Here is a 17,670-nt window from a genome sequence, read left to right on the forward strand (position 1 = left end):
CCTTTTCATTCCATTCCAGTCTGTGAAATGATGTGATCCATACTCAGGGTGTGGGGGGGAGCCTTCCCACTTCATTTAACCTAGTTGAGAAACTCCCTCATCAGTGCGTCCACAGGCCAACCTAATACAGACAATCCCTCGTTGAAGACTCCCTTCCCAGATGAGTCTAGATTCTGTTAAATAGACACTAACTACCACAGACCCCCTACACACACACACACACACACACACACACACACACACACACACACACACACACACACACACACTCCTTGCTGCATACTTGCCCAGAGCCCACTGCTTGCTCACAGTGGATCCACTCTGGACTCTCACTTTGCTTCCCAACAAAACCCCCTTAATGCTTTGCTGTTTGCGAGTACTCCTTCAGTTCTTTGAACTAGACTCCAAAAAATCTAGACAGACCACCTCGAACAGCCTCACCTACCCAAGGCTGCATACAATCTCCCTGCTCACCCCAAGCCCTGCCCCTGTGTGATAGTCTGCAAGGCTATGATGGGGTGTCCGGGCACTACACTTGCCTGGACTCATTCAGGTGATGGGCTGCATCCTGTGTAACCAGGAGGTTGGCTGGATGTCCTCAAGCTCTGGGATTGGAGAAGCCTTCCTCAGATTGCCACCACAGCCCTTCTGCATGGCCTGGGGGAGGTGTTCAGCCAGCGGTAAGCAGAACTGGAGTTCTGGAAAAATCAATGGCCTGCACCTGTTGCTCACCAGGCATCTTTTCTCCTCCTAGGTGTGGTCCTCTTCCTGAGCTCCTCCCCCATGAGGTCACTCTTAGGGGAACCGGGGAGGAGGGAGCCGGAAGTAGTGAGAATCTAAAAGGCTGCCCACACTGTGGCCACATAGGAAGTGGTTTCTGCTTTTTTTTTTTTTTTTTTTAATTATGTTCACAGAACCAAGGCGCCGCCTGCGTGCACCTGACCAGGGGAGCCCAGGGGAGCTGGCCTTAATCCTAGCTCCTCTTGGGCTCTAAAGAATTCCGAAGACAAAAGGTTGGGTTAGATTACTTGGGTCAGCGCCTGCTTCTGCTTCCCAAATGCCAAAACTGGGCCTTGAGGAGGGATGGTGGCCTAGGCCACATGGCCATGGCAGGACAAGTCAGGTCACCTGATACCCAGGCACCACCGACTCCCTGTGGCTGGTGCCGCACAGGATAAGACTCCTTTACTGTGTAACCACAGATGAAATAGAGTCTCAGGAGTCACACGGGTCAGCACAGAGACTATGGGGGCATCACGGAGTTCTGTCCACCCAATGTCTGAGGGTTGAGTCCCTCCCTATTACTGGGGTTGTTGAGATCGGAGCCTGGTCCCCATCAGCTCTCACAGGCCAGTCTTCATCACCCATCCCCACCAGACCAATTAGACAAGTTGACAAAAAGCAGAAAAAAGAGATTGACTCAATGTGGCTACAGTGGGGAGGTGAACAGAGGACCAGTGAGGCTTTTCCCCCAAGTTCACCTTCAGGGTCCCCGCAGGAGGTTTAGTTTAGCTGGTTTGTTTGTTTGTTTGTTTTTACTTTCTTTCACTTTTGAGATTATAATACAGTTACATCATTAGATAATTTCTTTTGAGATGAGTTCTCTCACTGGCCTGGAACTCCACCAATTAGGCTAGTCTGATGGCCATGAAACCCCAGGGATCTGCTTGTTTCTGCTTCCCCAGCACTGGGATCACAAGTATAAGCCACCACACCCAGATTTTTCTAACGGATTCTGGGGAACAAACTTGGATCCTTGTGCTTGCCAGGCAAACTCCGTGTTTTTCTTTCTTTCTTTCTTTTTTAATTAAGGAATTTTTTATTCATTTTACACACTAACCACAGATCCCCTTCTCCTCCCTCCTCCTGCGCCTCCAGCCTCCCCACACCTCATTCCCTTCTCCAAAAGAGTCCATCACTGAGGGGAGCCAAGGCAGGAACCTGGAGGCAGGAACTGAAGCAGCAGCCGTGGAGGAACACTGCCTACTGGCTTGTTCTCCGTGGTGTGCTCAGTCTGCTTTCTTAGACAGCCCAGGACCACCTGCCTAGGGGCACTGTCTACATGGGCTAGGCTCTCCCACATCAACCATTCATCAAGAAAATGCCCCCACAGACGTTTTGCCTACATGCCAATCTGATGGAGGTATTTTCTCAGTTGAGGGTCCCTCTTCTCAGATGACCCTAGCCTGTGTCAGGTTGATAAAAAACTAAAAAAAGGTAGATTTCCTTTTCTGGCTCCTATTTGTTGTTATTTTGTGATAGAGTCTCTTGTATCTCAGACTAACCTTGAACTTGTTGTGTAAGCAAGGCTAGCCTGAACTCCTGAGGGTCCTCTACCTCCCAAATGCTGGGATTACAGGTATGTGCTCATGTGCTATACTGCACCTGCCTGTTTGTGTTTGTTGTTGTTTTTGTTTTGTTTTTTCAAGACAGGGTTTTTCTGTGTAGCCCTGGCTGTCCTGGAACTCACTCTGTAGACCAAGCTGGCCTTGAACTCACAGAGATCTGCCTGCCTCTGCCTCCTGAGTGCTGGGATTAAATGTGTCCACCACCACCCTCTGACTTTGTTGTTGTTGTTTGTTTTGTAGGATTTATTTATTTATGCATATGAGTGCTCTATTTGCATGTATGCCTGCATGACAGAAGAGGGCACCAGATCCCATTACAGACAGTTGTGAGCCACCATGTGGGTGATGGGAATTGAACTCAGGACCTCTGGAAGAGCAGCCAGTGCTCTTAACCTCTGAGCCACCTCTCCAGCCCTGTTGTATTTTAATTCAGTGCTGGGGATCAAACCCAGGGCTTCTCTTCTTGCACACTAGGCAAGCACTCTACTGACTAAGCTAAATACCCAGTTCTGTCTGTCTATCTCTCTGTCTGTCTGTCTCTCTGTCTCTCTGTTTGTCTGTCTGTCTCTCTGTCTGTCTGTCTGTGTGTCTGTCTGTATCTATCTATCTATCTATCTATCTATCTATATCTATCCATCCATCCATCCATCCGTCCGTCCGTCCGTCCGTCCATCCGTCCATCCATCCATCTGTCATCTGAGGCAGGGTCTTTGTGTAGATCTGAGGCTGGCTTCAAACTCATTACAGCCCATGCAGTTCATGAACTCATGATTCTCTTGCCTCCGTCTCCCCAGTCTCAGGATTGTAGGCATGCACCCACCACCATGCCCAGCCTTCTGTGCTCTTTGAATAGAAGCTGGGGACTCTGGAGCAGGTCTCAGTTGGAGAGGGTCCTGGATGGCCACCCATCCTTCTGCCTGAGTCTTCTTGCAATTCTTTCCCACACAAGGAGCTCCAGAACTCAGCAGCCTACCACAGCCTGCAGACTTGGCAGGGTGGGTAGAAGACTCCTTCCTGCTTTGGGGCAAGAGGAAGGGTCCCAGCAGAGACTCTGGGGGTATCTCTAGGGACAACAGTGGTGGGTGTGGGATACAATGAGTCCAGTCCTTTTCCTACTCACTGTGTCGTGACCCACCTTCCTGTCAGGTCAAATCCCCTTGGAGGGCAAATGCCCAACAGCTGCCCCAGACAGAAATCATTCTCATGGGGTAGGGGTAAGGGTCCTGGTGGAGATGGGGTGGTGTGGAGCAAATGAGACCCCAGAGATATGGACTGGACCCAGATGGACCAAACTCCCCATGGTGGAAATGGAGACAAGCATTGCTGGGGTCAGCAAGAGGGCCTGGACCCTGCTAGTGAAGAGGTAGTGAAAGGAGCATTCTCCATACAGCCACGCTCAGGAAATCACCAGACTGGCCAACCCTGGTGTGGCAGAGGGAATGGGACTTCAAAGACAAGGGGACAGCTAAACTCTCCCGTCCACTAAGTCCCTGCTGGCTGTGGGCCCTGTGGCAGTCACTTGGGTTTTCCTATAAAAAGTCAGTTGAAAGGGCCTCTGGCTCTTGCACCAGATGGGTCAGCCAGACAGTCCTGCAGCGCCCCCTGCTGGAGAAGTTAACAGGGGTGTTGGGTAGCGGGACTCCCCCTCCTGGAGGCCACAGGACAGACCCAATGGGTGACTAAGAGTCCCGAGAGACTCCCATGCCAAAGACGGCCCCATGGTCGTTTCAGAACAGCATCCTGGACAGCCAAGGGACTCAGTTCGGAAATTAAGCCTGGGAAGACAGCTCGGTGCAGAGTGCTCACCTAGAATGAATGAGGCTCCAGATCTGAGCTTCAGTGGGAGTAGGACGTGTGGGTGTGCTCCAGGGTGAACGAGCCCATGGGAACTAATTTGGGGTATGCTGGCTGGTTCGAAGGCCATCTTCAACTACTCAATGGATTTGGGTCCAGCCTGGGCTACATGAGTCCCTGTCTCAAGAACAAAACAAAAAGTCAAGGGTCTTCAGAGCTGTGGGAAAATTCACTTCCGTTGTTTGAGCCCCAGACTGTCTGACTTTGTGATGTCAGTCTTAGAAAACAAACGGGATGGGTCCAGAAAATCGTTCTCCAGCCAACTTCCAATCAAACCAGCAGAAAACCATATAAAGACTTGGGAGGAGGTGGGAGTGAGGGCCCACGCCTTTAGTCCCAGTACTTAGGAGGCAGAGATAGGCAGATCCCTGAATTCCAAGTCAACCTGGCCTACAGATTAAGTTCCACGACAGCCAGGGCTACACAAAGAAACCCTGTCTCAAAGCACCCCCTTAAAAAAAACGCTTAGGAAGAAATGGGAGACCTTTGACAAGTGACTGTCCCCCAAAGCTAATGAAGCTAAGTGATTGTATGACTGACTGACTGACGCATGGTCACCTGGAAGCCAGGACCCCAAGGAAGGACTTTATGACTCCAAAGTAGATTCCCATCAGTCCAGATGTTTCAGCAGGAGTGTGGGTGAGTGGGTAGAGAGTGGGAGGGAGGGGGAAGGACAAACAAACTATTAGGGGGAGGTCTTCTTCTCCTCTAAAAACCATTTGAGAGTTTATCAACAAGGAAATGCTTCAAAGAAGGTATGGCGGCTCACATGGTGACCTAGGCAACTGTGGCATTGGGAATTGCTCTAAGTTCAGGTCATCCTGGGCTCCATAGTGAGGTCTGGTTCCAATGGCCCCCACAAAAACCCTTAAAAGTTCACAAAGAAGCGAGAACAGATTGTTTTGGGAGTTTGTTTTGTTTTGTTCATTTGATTACTTTGTTTTTGCTATACAACCAGGCTGGCCTCAAACTCATGATCCTCCTGCCTCAGTTTTTCAAGTACTGGGATTACAGGTGTGTATCAACATGCCAAGCTGAGAGCAGATATGTGATGGCATTTGTCATTTATATTTCAAGGTTACACTTAACAAAATGATCGCTGATTAATTTTTAAATTTATTTTTATTTTATTTTGAGATAGGGTCTCACATAGCTCAGGATAGCCTCAAACTCCCCATGTAGCCGAGGATGACCTTGAACTCTTGATACTCCCGTCTCCACCTCTCCAGTCCTGAGATTACAGGTGTGCACTGTGTCATCACTCCTGTCTATCCGTCTACAAAAATGTTAAAAGTTGTGACCCAATGCATTTCCTCCTTATTTTGAAAATCTTATTTTAATTCTTTTGTGTGTAATTGTGTGTGATGTGCAATTTTGTATATATGCGTGTACGTGTGTGGGATGCACTGAGCCATCTCCTCAGTCTCACATTTTTTTACTTATTTTTAGACAGGGTCTGGATATGCTACCCAGTGGCTCTCCACTTCCTGGACTCAAAAAATGCTTCTCCTTCTGTCTCCTACCAAGCTGAGACCACTGGTGTTTCCCATGGCACCTAGTGTCTAATGTGTTTTGTTAGGGAAACATGGTCCCAGGTCCCGAGTCTGTCAAGCCCAGGACTAGAGAGTTAGAGACAGAGCAAAGCATCCCTGAAACACCTTTGCTCTGCATCACAGAACACCTGGCTCATGCTGGGTGGACCAGGAGCTTGCTGGTTTGAGCCTTAACATTGCTCTGGACCAGCTTTGGGGCTTTGGGCACAGCAGTTAACTGCCCTATGCTTCCCGTTCCTCAGTAGGCTAAGTGGTTATGGTACTTCAGTGTTTGAAAACAGATGCTAGCCAGCATGTGAGTACAAATGGAGTCATCTTTGCATTAACACCCAATTTCTGGTGGCTCAAAGTCGCCACCGGTGCTGATCTCTACCTGCCTCAACAGTACCTCTCCAGCCATTTTGAGGGAAGGATGTTTCTGGTTTCACCAGTGCTCAGGGACAGGTAAGAGCATTTACTTTCTCTGGTCTCCCTGGGAATGGGAGCACCTGGCATTTGGAAGAAGGGTCCTGTAGCTGGCCCAGCCCCTGATGTGGTTGTCTGCTGTGGGGTGTCCTTCTGTACACTGTGAATATGTGTTGCTCTCATTGCTAATAATAAAGCTGATTGGCTGATAGCCAGGTGGGAAGCGTAGGCAGGACAACCAAACTAAGGAAGGGAAGAGAGCTGCTGAGTCAGGCAGCCGCCAGCTAGTCGCCGAGGAAGCAAGACATACAAAAAATGAGGTAACAAGTCACGACTCATGTGGCAAAGCATAGATAAGAAATATGGGTTAAGTTAAATGTAAGAGCTAGCTAGTAATAAACTGGAACCATTGGCCAAGCATTTATAATTAATATAAGCCTCTGAGTGATTATTTGGAAGTGGCTGTGGGACGGGGCGGGACAGAAAAAAGCCTCTCTTACAATTGTCGTTGCTGTCTGTGAAGACAACTGCTTGTCCCTGATCCTGGCACTCCCTTGTAGGATTTCAAAGGTTTCCCACCGGAGAGGAAGGAAACCAGTATTCCATTTGGCTCAGTATGAAAGGCAACTTTTGCTTTCTCCCCAGAGACTCCATGTAGGGGATGGACTAGTCTGAGCTGAGACAGACACTATCCATTCCTCTTGGGGTTCCCTCTTCCCTAGTTGCCTGCACTTGCACCCCCTGTACCCTAAGCAGGGAACAGAGCCCCATGTATCCACCCTGCCCTGCACACATCTGTGTGCGCACACTGGAGACTGATGCTCAGTGCCGACTGTGGCAGAGCACATGCAGGCAGCTCCCAGATTCCTAGCCTCTTCTCCCATCTCAGCATTGTGTGTGTGTCTCAGAAGCAGACCTGGTGGCTGAGAACATGCACGCATCTGCTCTCACAGGGTGTAGCCAGAAGCCCCCTCCCCCATCCCCAAAGGCCTAGAGCGGCAGCCTAGCAGACACCAGCACACCAAAGCTGCATCAAGACTAGAAATCATCTCTCAGTTCAAGTCGTGCTGTCACGACATGCTTGTGACATCCTTGGGGACATTTTGCTTTTTCAGAGCTTGATGGCATTGAGCATGGTGGCTGAGGGATAAGGGTGACAACTCCCATTGTCCTCTTTCCAGAGGTGGTTGAAGGCTCCTGTCTGAGTGCACTGCTCTCCTGACAGGTGAGAGAGGAAGGTGGGGAAAGCTGAGTATTTATTCTGCACCAACTGTGTGTCTGGCCTCCATCAGCTCTTTGGCTTGCATCACTCAGACAGTAGCAATGAAGGTAGGTGCAGCTCAGCACAAAGCACCTACTTAGGAGAGAGGTCAACTCAGCCTGAATGGGAAGCAGCAAAGGGCCCCGGCTAATGTGTTTACCCAAGGCCTGCAGCAGGTGGGCGGTCCATCTGCTGGGTTTTCCCTGCTGAGCCCCAGGACGGGGGAGGGGGAGGCAGTGCCAACAAGAGGGGCCCAGCAGGGGTCAAGGGACTGGGGGAGACTTTCCAACCCCATTAGCTCAGCCACTCTGCCTCACTTCCTGTGCTGGAAAGAGACCTTCCTCCGAGGCTCAGGGGTTGACGGTACCTGTACACACACACACACACACACACACACACGCACACGCACACGCACACGCACACGCACACACGCACACACGCACACACACACACACACACACACACACCAGTTTCTAGCACCCTGGGCTGATGATGGCAAAGCAAGACCCATAGACTCACTGTGGTGCTGGTGCAAGGAGACATTCAGAATCAAATTAGGGTATCTGAGACCAAAGGGATTGCTTCTCCCTGGCTGGGAGGACACCCACTCTGCTTTAAGACACTGGGGACCTCTCTTTCTCATCTAGGTACCTCCCATTGCTCAGCCAAAAACATGGGCTCCCTCAGCCCAGGAAAGGCTTGAGTCTCTGCTGATAGCTTCCTTTTCAGACTCCAGCTTTACCACTGGACGCCAAAGAGGCCACCAATTTAGGGAGCGGGAGGCAGGCCAGGTTCACATGAATATGTGCATCTGTCCATCCATCCATCATCCCATTCATCCATTCGACTAACATTAATGTTTCCCCTGCATGTGCCAGGTGGGAAGCCCCTTACAAAGGGGTACCCCAGCAGCTGTTATGATGTGTGGGCCAGCAGAGCCCTGTCCTTTCCCCTAGAAAATGGGAATTGGAATGAAGCTAGCCTATGGGGTGGCTAATTTTTTTTCTTCTTTCTACCTGGAATCACCCAAAGGGGGAGCCTTTTCCTCTCCCCAGATTGCAAAGTTGGTGAAATGTTGATGGATACAACCACAAAGGTCTCAACAGGAGCGGGGGAACACGTCTTTAATCCCAGCACTCAGGATGCAGAGGCAGGTGGATCTCTGAGTTCGAGGCCAGCCTGGTCTACAAGAGCGAGTTTCAGGACAGCCAAGGCTACACAGGGAAACCCTGTCTTAAAAAATCAGAACAAAACAGTTGCGAAGGTCTCTTTGCAAGTGGCCCTGAGGCCCCTGGGATATCTAGCCCGGTCCCCTTTCTCTACAACTCTGTCCCTACGGACTTCAACACAAGTTCTACTACTGTGCCCTTGGGCGGTGACTTTAAGGTACAACACATGTGGACGTCGCGGATGACCTGACGGACTGTGGCTCTGAAAGTCTTGCTGATAAAGCAGTAGAGGCCAAAGTTGACAGCTGTGTTGAGCATGGCCACCATGTTGGCTATGTCCAAGGCCAGGTGGACCCTCCAGTCCCGGTGGACGGGGGCCACGTACAGGTGGTACAGCATGACACAGATGCGCGGTGCCCAAAGGATAGCGAAGAGGGAGGTGACACCCAGGAGGATGGCTGTGCTCTTGCTCACCCAGGGCTGCAGCCCTCGCTGGCTCTTCTTCCGTAGCCGGAAGACGATGGCTGAATTGGTGACCAGGAAAACGTTGCAGGGGATGAAGTAGACAACGAGGCAGTGAGCCCACTTGAGGAGTTTGTCCATAGTGCTGGGGGGGTCTGCGTCCCTCCACACATCCAGCCACCAGTAGAACGGGATGCCGGTCAGCAGGGCCGTGCTAAAGACGGCGGCAATGGCGCGGTGGGACCTGCCTGGGGACGAGGTGGCCCGATGGCGCAGGGGACGGCACAGGGCGTTGTAGCGGTCCACTGTGAGCAAGACTGCAATCCAGACTGAGGCGTGATTGGCAGCAAACTCCAGGATGTTAGCCGTGCGTACCACAGCCTGGGGCACCTTTCGGGCCAGGACGGCTCCCTGCAGGAGGAAGCCCACGAACACGATGACCACTTGCGTGACGATATCTGAGGCTGTGAGTGCCAGGAGGTAGTGGTAGGAGGGCTTCCTGGTCCTGGCAGCGAGGCGGGCCAGGGCCACTGTAGTCAGGACATTGACTGATGGAGCCCCGCGTCATGGAAGGGAGAAGTCAGAAGCATTAGAAGGGGTGTTAGAAGTGGGCTTCTCAAGATGTTTGCATGGCCCCTCCCACCTGACATGGCCCCTCCCATCTGGCATGACCCCTCCCACCTGACATGGCCCCTCCCACCTGGCATGGCCCCTCCCACCTGTGTGCTCTGTTTCTAGTTCCCTCTTTTAAAAAAAAAAAAAAGATTTATTTATTTAATATGTATAGTGTTCTGTCTGCATGTATACCTTCAGGACAGAAGAGGGCACCAGATATTATTACAGATGGTTGTGAGCCACCATGCCGTTGCTGGGAATTGAACTCAGGACCTCTGGAAGAGTAGCCAGTGCCCTTAACTGCTGAGCCATCTCTTCCGCCCTTCAGGCCCTCTTTACCTCTTCCTGCAGTACTGGAAGCTGAACTCAGGGCCAGACAAGTGCTATACTATCGCAGTACATCCTTAGTCCAGGAGCCTTTTTTTTACTTTGTATTTTGAGACAGAGTCTAAGTTGCCCAGGCTGGCTTGAAACTCACATGGTATCCTGGTAGGCCCTGCCTGTACTTTCTGTTTCTGCCTTCCCAGATCCAGCTGACCTCAAACTTCCTGTAGGGTTGAGGATGACTTCGAACCTCTGATCCTTTTGCCTGTATCTCCCAAGCACTGAGATTACAACTGTGTACCATTACACCCAGTTTATGTGGTGCTGGGCTCGAACCCAGGGCTTTGTGCACACCACCAAAGCCCTCCAGCTTGTTGGAAGTCTAGTTTGAGTGGCGGCTCACTTGCCTAGCACACCAAAAGTCCTGGGTTCTGTCCCCAGTAAGCACAGAACCAAGTCAAATGAAAACCAAGCAGACTCCGTCAAGATGGGTGTCTAGTCAGCCTTGCCCCATCGCACCCCAGGCCATGGGCCATGTTGGTAACAGATGGGCTCATCTAGGTGGGCACTCACATGTTGGCATTCCAGCCTACGTCTTTCTCAGGATTGTTATGTCCTTCAGAGCAGAAGGATAGCCTGGGAGCCAGGTGTAGGTTCATTTACTAGATTTAGGGAGTGCACCCTGAACAAGGCCACTGGCCTTTCCTACATCAACACGCTGCCCCCTCCTCTGGCTCCAATCTGCACAGTAGGTTACACAGGGATTGAGACAGCGCTGCACTGATCCTCTGTGACTTAGCCATCTTGAGAGAATCTGGACTGGATGAAGGAGGGCCTGAGGTCCCAGACCCTAGCTCTCCACTCACCAGGCAGACCCAGGCTCAGCAGGACACTGTAATAGATGACAGGGATGATACCAGCCACGCATGGTGACCTCTCTGGAATCTCGGGCCAGTGGCCATTCACATCATCGTGTCTTGGGTTACTCCCATTGAGTGTAGGCAGCGGAGTCACTTGTGGCTGCCCAGCTAGGAAGGATGGAAAGGCAGAGTGACAGCAGTTACTTTTTTTTTTTTTTTTAAAGATAGGAGCTTGATTGACAGCAGTCCCTGTCTGGCCCTAAGGCCCTTCTATTCAGTACTGCTCTGTAGAGAGCCCTGGGACAGCTCCAGCCAAATGTGGTCTCTGTTGCCCGTGGCACTCTCACCTCCTCCACCCCATCTGCTCTCTTATCAATCCAAAGAGCCCTTGGCAGGGGCCTACCTCCCCTGCATCATCATCCCTGCCACTAAGGAAACTGGCTGCCCTGTGGTAGCTGTGGACACCTGGGGTCTGGAATGGGACCGGAGTGGCTGCATCTTTAATAAGGATGCTGCGTGACCAACCGGCGGCTCCCGGCAGCTGCTCAGTTCCATTCACCAGCCAGCCCCTCTCAGGAAAGACTAACTGGGATTCCTTCCTTCCTAAGCCAAGAGTGTCCCTCTTCACAGGTTACCACTACTGATGCTCAAATGACTCAGCTTGCCCCATGGGGAAACTGAGTCCCAGAGTAAGGTGGCACAGTTGTCTAGGGGCTAGTATGGAATGACAGTCCCTACACACATCTTCTTTGGCCTCTGGTCATCTCAAGTACACTTTAAGTCTTTTTAGAATTTAACTTACAGCGTTTTCTTTCCTGCTCAAGATGAGTGGAGGAGCCTCCCTCCCCCTCCCCCCTCCCAGTTCCACCATCTCCTCCCCCCCTCCCCATGTCCTGCACTTGCCCTTTATCTTACTACTCCTTTCCCCATTGGAAAATATCTTACCTGTCTCTGGTCCTGCAAGCCCCATAGTGTTGAGTCCTGGGCCCCAGGTCACCAGCAGCTTTTCCTTGAGCTCCCCACAGCACCTTGCGGCATCACAGGCTGTGACCCTCACTCTGGCTCTCTGAGGGAGGGTTATTTGCCTGCACGCTCCTCCCCGTAGCTCTTAGTCTGTTGGTGCAGAGAGTGGGGGAGTGGGGGTGGGGAAGGAGACAAGGAAGAAGTGGGAGAGAGGGAAGGAAGCGCGAGGGTCCCAGCCATGGACCCTCCAGTGGATCCAGTGGGAACACAGTGACTTCTCCTATGGTATAGCACTGGCAGAGAAAGTCTGCTGGGTAGGGGGCTTCGGGACAGAAAGGCTGTGGATCAGGATTTGCTTAAAGAGGTATGTCTGGGCTTGGAGGAAAAGGGAAGGGAGGTGAAAAGGCGGGAAGGTGGGCCCAGCTCTGGAGAGCTGCCCTGTGCTCAAGGACCCATGGCAAAGTGGCCCGACTCAGTGGGGGCAGCCACACCCTGGAGTTGAGGCTCCTGGGGAAAGCTGAAGGATGCAAGGGGCTGATTCTATGGGCATCCACATGATGCTTCTAGAAAGGAGGACATTTGTGTGCCGGAACTGGGGGATTAGCACCAAGCCTTAGAGGAAGGCAGGCAGGGCTTAGATCCCCAGAGAGGTCCCAGGGATTAGGTTCAAAAAATTCTTACCTGTAGACACCACAGTGGGTGGGTAGGATGAGGTCCAGGCTACCTGAAGGAGCAGGGATGTCAGGACAAAGGCCAGCAGGAAGCCATGTGCTGTGCTACTCCCAGGAGAAGGCTGACCAGACTGCTAGCAGTGTGGAGCGCACAGGACCCTGTGCTCTAGCAAGCTGGCTTTTTTTTTTTTTTTTTCCTGGACGTGGCGCAGCCAAGCAGCTCTCAGGAACACCATTCTATGGTAAATAAACACCAGCCGGTGCCAGCAACGCTCCAAAGAAGCTGGAATCTGTGGCCGGCAGCTCCCTGCACCTGGGTGAAGAGTAACCAGGTTGGCCTACCATGTGCATCAGGACACAGACTCCAGGGGGACTGCCTGGGGTGCAGAACTGAGACCTATTCTCTGGAGTCACTTTTCATGACTGCCCTAGTCACTGCTCTATTGCTGTGAGAAGACACCATGACCAAGGCAACTCTTATAAAATAAAGCATTTAACTGGGACTTGTTTACAGTTTTAGAGGGTTAGTTCATGGTCATCATGGTGGGGGTAGACAGGCATGGTGGTGGAGTAGCCACTGAGAGTTTTACATCCTGATCCACAGGCAGCAGGCAGAGAGTGGGAGATTGGTCCTGGCCTGGGCTTTGGAAACCTCAAAGCCTACCCCTAGTGACATACCTCCTACAACAAGGCCACACCTCCTAATCCATTCCAAACAGTTCCATTCACTGGGGACCAAACTTTCAAACATATGAGCCTATGGGGGCCATTCTCATGCAAGATACCACAGTGGTAGTGGCTTAGTTTCTGGAAATGTACCATAAAGTGTGGCAGGGAATGATGGGAATTTTCTGGCACCCTAAGGTAGAGCCCATGGCTCACTGTCATACTCCCAGCAGAAGTCTGTGCCTGCCCTCTGGTGGCCACACAGGGATCCTGCAAGCTTCCACCAAGCCTCCTTGGCAGCAGGGAGACTGGGGCAGGTGCTGTCTGCTCAGGACAGGTCCCCAGATGCAGTGTTGGAAATTCAGCTCAGAAAAAGCAAGTTCTGGGGCTGGAGAGGTGGTGGCTCAGAGGTTAAAAGCATTGACTGCTCTTCGAGAGGTCCTGAGTTCAATTCCCAGCAACCATATGGTGGCTCACAACCATCTACAATAAGATCTGGTGCCCTTTTCTGGTGTGCAGGCATATATGCAGATGGAACACTATATACATAATAAATAAAATATATCTAAAAAAATTCAAGTGCCACAGACAGGTCCTGAAGACTTCCGCCTCCCTGCACATGAGTCAGGAGTGACTTAGAGGCAGACCCTGCTTCAAGATGCTGGGAGGACAGCCATGTCTGAGGAGCAAGGAAGGCTACCTACGCCATTTCTACTTTTTTTTTTTTGAGGGATGTAAACTTTATAGGGAAGCTTAAGTGTTCTTCAGACAGAGTCCAGTACTCTCCATCACAGCTCTTCAATGACCTGTACAGATAACCAGAGCCTTTGGATCAGGGGTGAGTCCAGTACTCTCCATTACAGCTCTTCAATGACCTATACAGATAACCAGAGCCTTTGGATCAGGGGTGAGGCAAAGGCAGGGCAGAGGAGAGAAGCTCCATTTGCTAAGGACACCTCTTCATCTGTGTCTTCAGCTAGCTTAGCTCTTCCAGCCTGACCTTGACCCTTGGGTCCCTCCCTGTGGAAGGGACTTTCTATACAAATATATATGGTATATAACTACAGCCTATTTGGTCTTGCAGAGGACCCAAGTTCAATTCCCAGCACCTGTGTCTGGTGGCTCTCAAACTTCTGTGTGACTATAGCTCCAGAGGGTCCAACACCCTCTTCTGGCCTCCAAGCACAGAGAGAGAGAGAGAGAGAGAGAGAGAGAGAGAGAGAGAGAGAGAGAGAGAGAGAGAGAGAGAGAGAGAGAGAGAGAGAGAGACATAAAAATAAGTAAAAATTTAAAAATTGCCTTGGAACTGGAGAGATGGCTCAGCAGTTAAGAATACTAGCTACCCTTCCAGAAGACAGGGTTTCAGTTCCCAGCGCTCATAAGCTCTAGCTCCAGGGGATCTGATGCCCTCTTCTGGCCCCTGTGAGTACTGCATGCACATGGTGCACAGACATGCATGCAGGCAAAGCACCCATGGATATAAAATAGTAATAAAATATTTTAAAAATTGCCTTTGAATCCTCATGGTGAAGGTGTGACTTTCTAGACAGAAAGTGCTGTAATTCAGGGACATGTGGGTCCCAGGACCTTTCACACCCCATAGAAGATGTCATGCCTGTCAATAGCATTGAGTTCCACACAACAAGAGCTGGGGTCTGCAGGATCCACAGCCAGGGGGACAGCACTCTCAACACTGTCACAGGGGATGGCAGTACTTGACAGGACCTAGGTGGTGGGAGGGATGGGGCCACCAAGTCATCACCAGGCACCGAGCCTGTTCGGAGGTAAATGGCCTCTTCCTGGGGAGGGAGATTCCTTCCTACACTGTGTCTGTGTCAGTGGCCAGGGTGGGCCAGCAGAGGAAGGGACTGTGCCCTCTAGGCAGGTAGCTATGACCTAGCTGGGTAAGGTGAAAAGTGTTACCAACCAACAGCAACACCTCAGTCTCATGGTCCTCAACAGCTTCAGCCACCACCGCCCATCCAGAGCTACCTGGTGGGAGCATCATGTGGGTCACACACCTCTTGCCCCTCCACTGCTCATCCTTATGGCAGCCCCGTTAGCTATCTGCCTACCGGCATTAACACACGAGGAGACCAAGGATCAGAGACAATAAGCACGTTGGTGGGGGTCACACGTGTGGAAGCTGGATTCAAACTCAGGTTCATTCCTCCTTCTGTCTCCCCCAGGCTGTTCTATTCACTCCCTCACACAATGTGCTAGGGAAGAGTGGCCACTGTCGGCTGAGACTCCAGGGAAGAGAGGTCTGTGGACCGGAGGGCTGACTCTGTTGGATGAAGAGGACATTCCGGTCAGGTGAAGGACATGATCAAGGGTGCTGAACAGGAAAGAAGCTGTGACACTGTGAGCTGCCCATAGCATGGTAGTGACTTTAGGGAAAGATCCTCTACCCTTTGGAGATGGGTCTCTCATAGCCCAGGCTGGCCCTAAGCTCCCTAGGTAGCAGAGGCTGACCTTGAATTCCCAACTGCTTTGACCTCACCTAGCCTTTCTTTTGTTTAACTTTAGTGAGCCTATAGGGGTGTTAGCCTGGGACCCAAACTCACAAGAGTTTCTCTTCCCCAGTGAACTGAGTCATTCGTGAGTGGACAGGAGACATTACGGGTGTGAGGACGCTGCTAGGTAGGGGCAGGCTGGGTCTCAAGTCCACCCTTCCTCTATGTTCCCTCAAGCTCAGTGTCAGAGAGATCTTCACCTTTGTGGTTTCTAAAACAAAACCTCCCTGTCCATGATGGTAGACATTTCTGGTTGCTTCTAGACCCTCTTGAGATACCTTGCTATCCACTAAGAAGATCGTGTTCCCAGAAAAGCTATCCTGAGCTTTCGGACATGTATGCCCTGGCTGTGCCATCTCTGGCTGATGATGCACATGTACCCTGGGCAGGAAGTCACACTCTGCTGGCTCCTCTCTGGGGACTGTTCTTGCTTGTGAGATCTTCAGACTTGTGCTCAAGGAATGACGGAGCTTCAGGACCACGGTGGTGGTAGAGTGGAGGATGAGGAACAAAATGTGGTGGAGTCCATCTGTCACCTGAGCACTCTGCTGTACATATCCTGTTCCAGACATGTATGAATACACAGCACGTACATGCACACATGCTTGCACACACTGTGGCAATGGAAGCTTTGCCTAGGAAGTCAGTTTCTAATTCATTAGAAGAGAGGCAGGGATGAGGGGAATTAGAATCATGGGAAGGGCCTGTCAGAGGTGGGGGGTGGGGAGTCTTCTAGGTAGCCTGAGACATCCTGGCTCCTCACACTTGAAATGCCAATCACCTCTTTCTAGTGGGTAGACCTGTAGCTAGAGTTTTCCTGCCTGGCCCACAGTCAGGACAAATCTCTATCACCCGCCAGTCCCACAGCCACTCAGACCCGACCAAGTAAACACAGAGACTTATATTGGTTACAAACTGTATGACCGTGGCAGGCTTCTTGCTAACTGTTCTTACAGCTTAAATTAATCCATTTCTATAAATCTATACCTTGCCACGTGGCTCGTGGCTTACCGGCATCTTCACATGCTGTTTGTCATCGTGGCGGCTGGCAGTGTCTCTCTGACTCAGCCTTCCACTTCCCAGCTTTATTCTCCTCCTTGTCCCGCCTATACTTCCTGCCTAGCCAATGACCAATCAGTGTTTTATTTATGGACCAATCAGCAACACATTTGCCATACAGAACATCCCACAGCATAGATCATTGCCTGAGGTGTCTGTAACCATCCATTGGTTTGCTTAGGAAACACAACATCCAGGCCCACCACTGGGAACGCTGGGCAAGTAGGCCAGACATCTAGAGGGACTGGTGAGGAGGGACTGGTGAGGAGGGACTGGTGAGAGTCCCGTGGAAAGGGGGTGAGAAGCATTACCACTGAATAACAGTCATTCTTGTTGATGGGCATTGTGCATGGAAGTGAGGCTGCCTCCAAGGCTGGACTACCCTGTTGCACACAGGCTCAGACAGCTTCAGTGGAGCCTAGGTGTGGTACAGTCTACAGGAAGGGTAGGCAGGCAGCCAGCGGGAGATGGATGGTCCATCTGGACAAGGGAGACCAGGCGTGAGAGAGCCGGGAGGCAGTTCCGCTAAGCCGGGCAGCTCTGATTTTGCCAACCCGGACAAGGTTGGTGCCAGACCCAGTTCTTGCTTTCTCTGTGGCTCCAGGAGGATGTGAAGCTGTCGGGTCTCTCTGCACCAGAAAGAGACAGAACTCAGTGCAGAAGCTGGTCCTGGGGATCCAGAGAGCAAAGGCAAGAAGTTCCAACATATCCCCAGAGCAGGATCTGGCCTCTGAGAAACTTAGATTTCCCGGGATCTGCTGACTTCCATGTGTCAACTTCAAGGGAGTGTCTCTCACAAGGAACTGGGGCAAATCCTGTTGATTCTATGCAAAAGTGAGGTCTCAACAGCACACACACACACACACACACACACACACACACACACACACACAAATGAAAACACACATGCATGTACATACACACCACACACTTTTGTACACACA

At 51.3% G+C, this 17,670-nt stretch overlaps 1 protein-coding gene across 1 annotated transcript; it reads right to left on the reverse strand.

The window, feature by feature from the left end:
• Positions 1 to 8,740: 8,740 nt before the first annotated feature.
• On the reverse strand, positions 8,741 to 11,821 carry Gpr142 (G protein-coupled receptor 142). Its single transcript, XM_052755944.1, has 3 exons — positions 11,797 to 11,821; positions 10,858 to 11,019; positions 8,741 to 9,600 (listed from the first exon to the last, which is right to left on the reverse strand). Exons 1-3 carry the CDS (start codon positions 11,819 to 11,821, stop codon positions 8,741 to 8,743), a joined length of 1,047 nt encoding a protein of 348 aa, XP_052611904.1.
• Positions 11,822 to 17,670: the final 5,849 nt, after the last annotated feature.

Source organism: Peromyscus californicus, unplaced genomic scaffold, assembly GCF_007827085.1.
Source record: "Peromyscus californicus insignis strain IS unplaced genomic scaffold, ASM782708v3 Scaffold_3__1_contigs__length_106647218, whole genome shotgun sequence".
Lineage (NCBI taxonomy): Eukaryota > Metazoa > Chordata > Mammalia > Rodentia > Cricetidae > Peromyscus > Peromyscus californicus.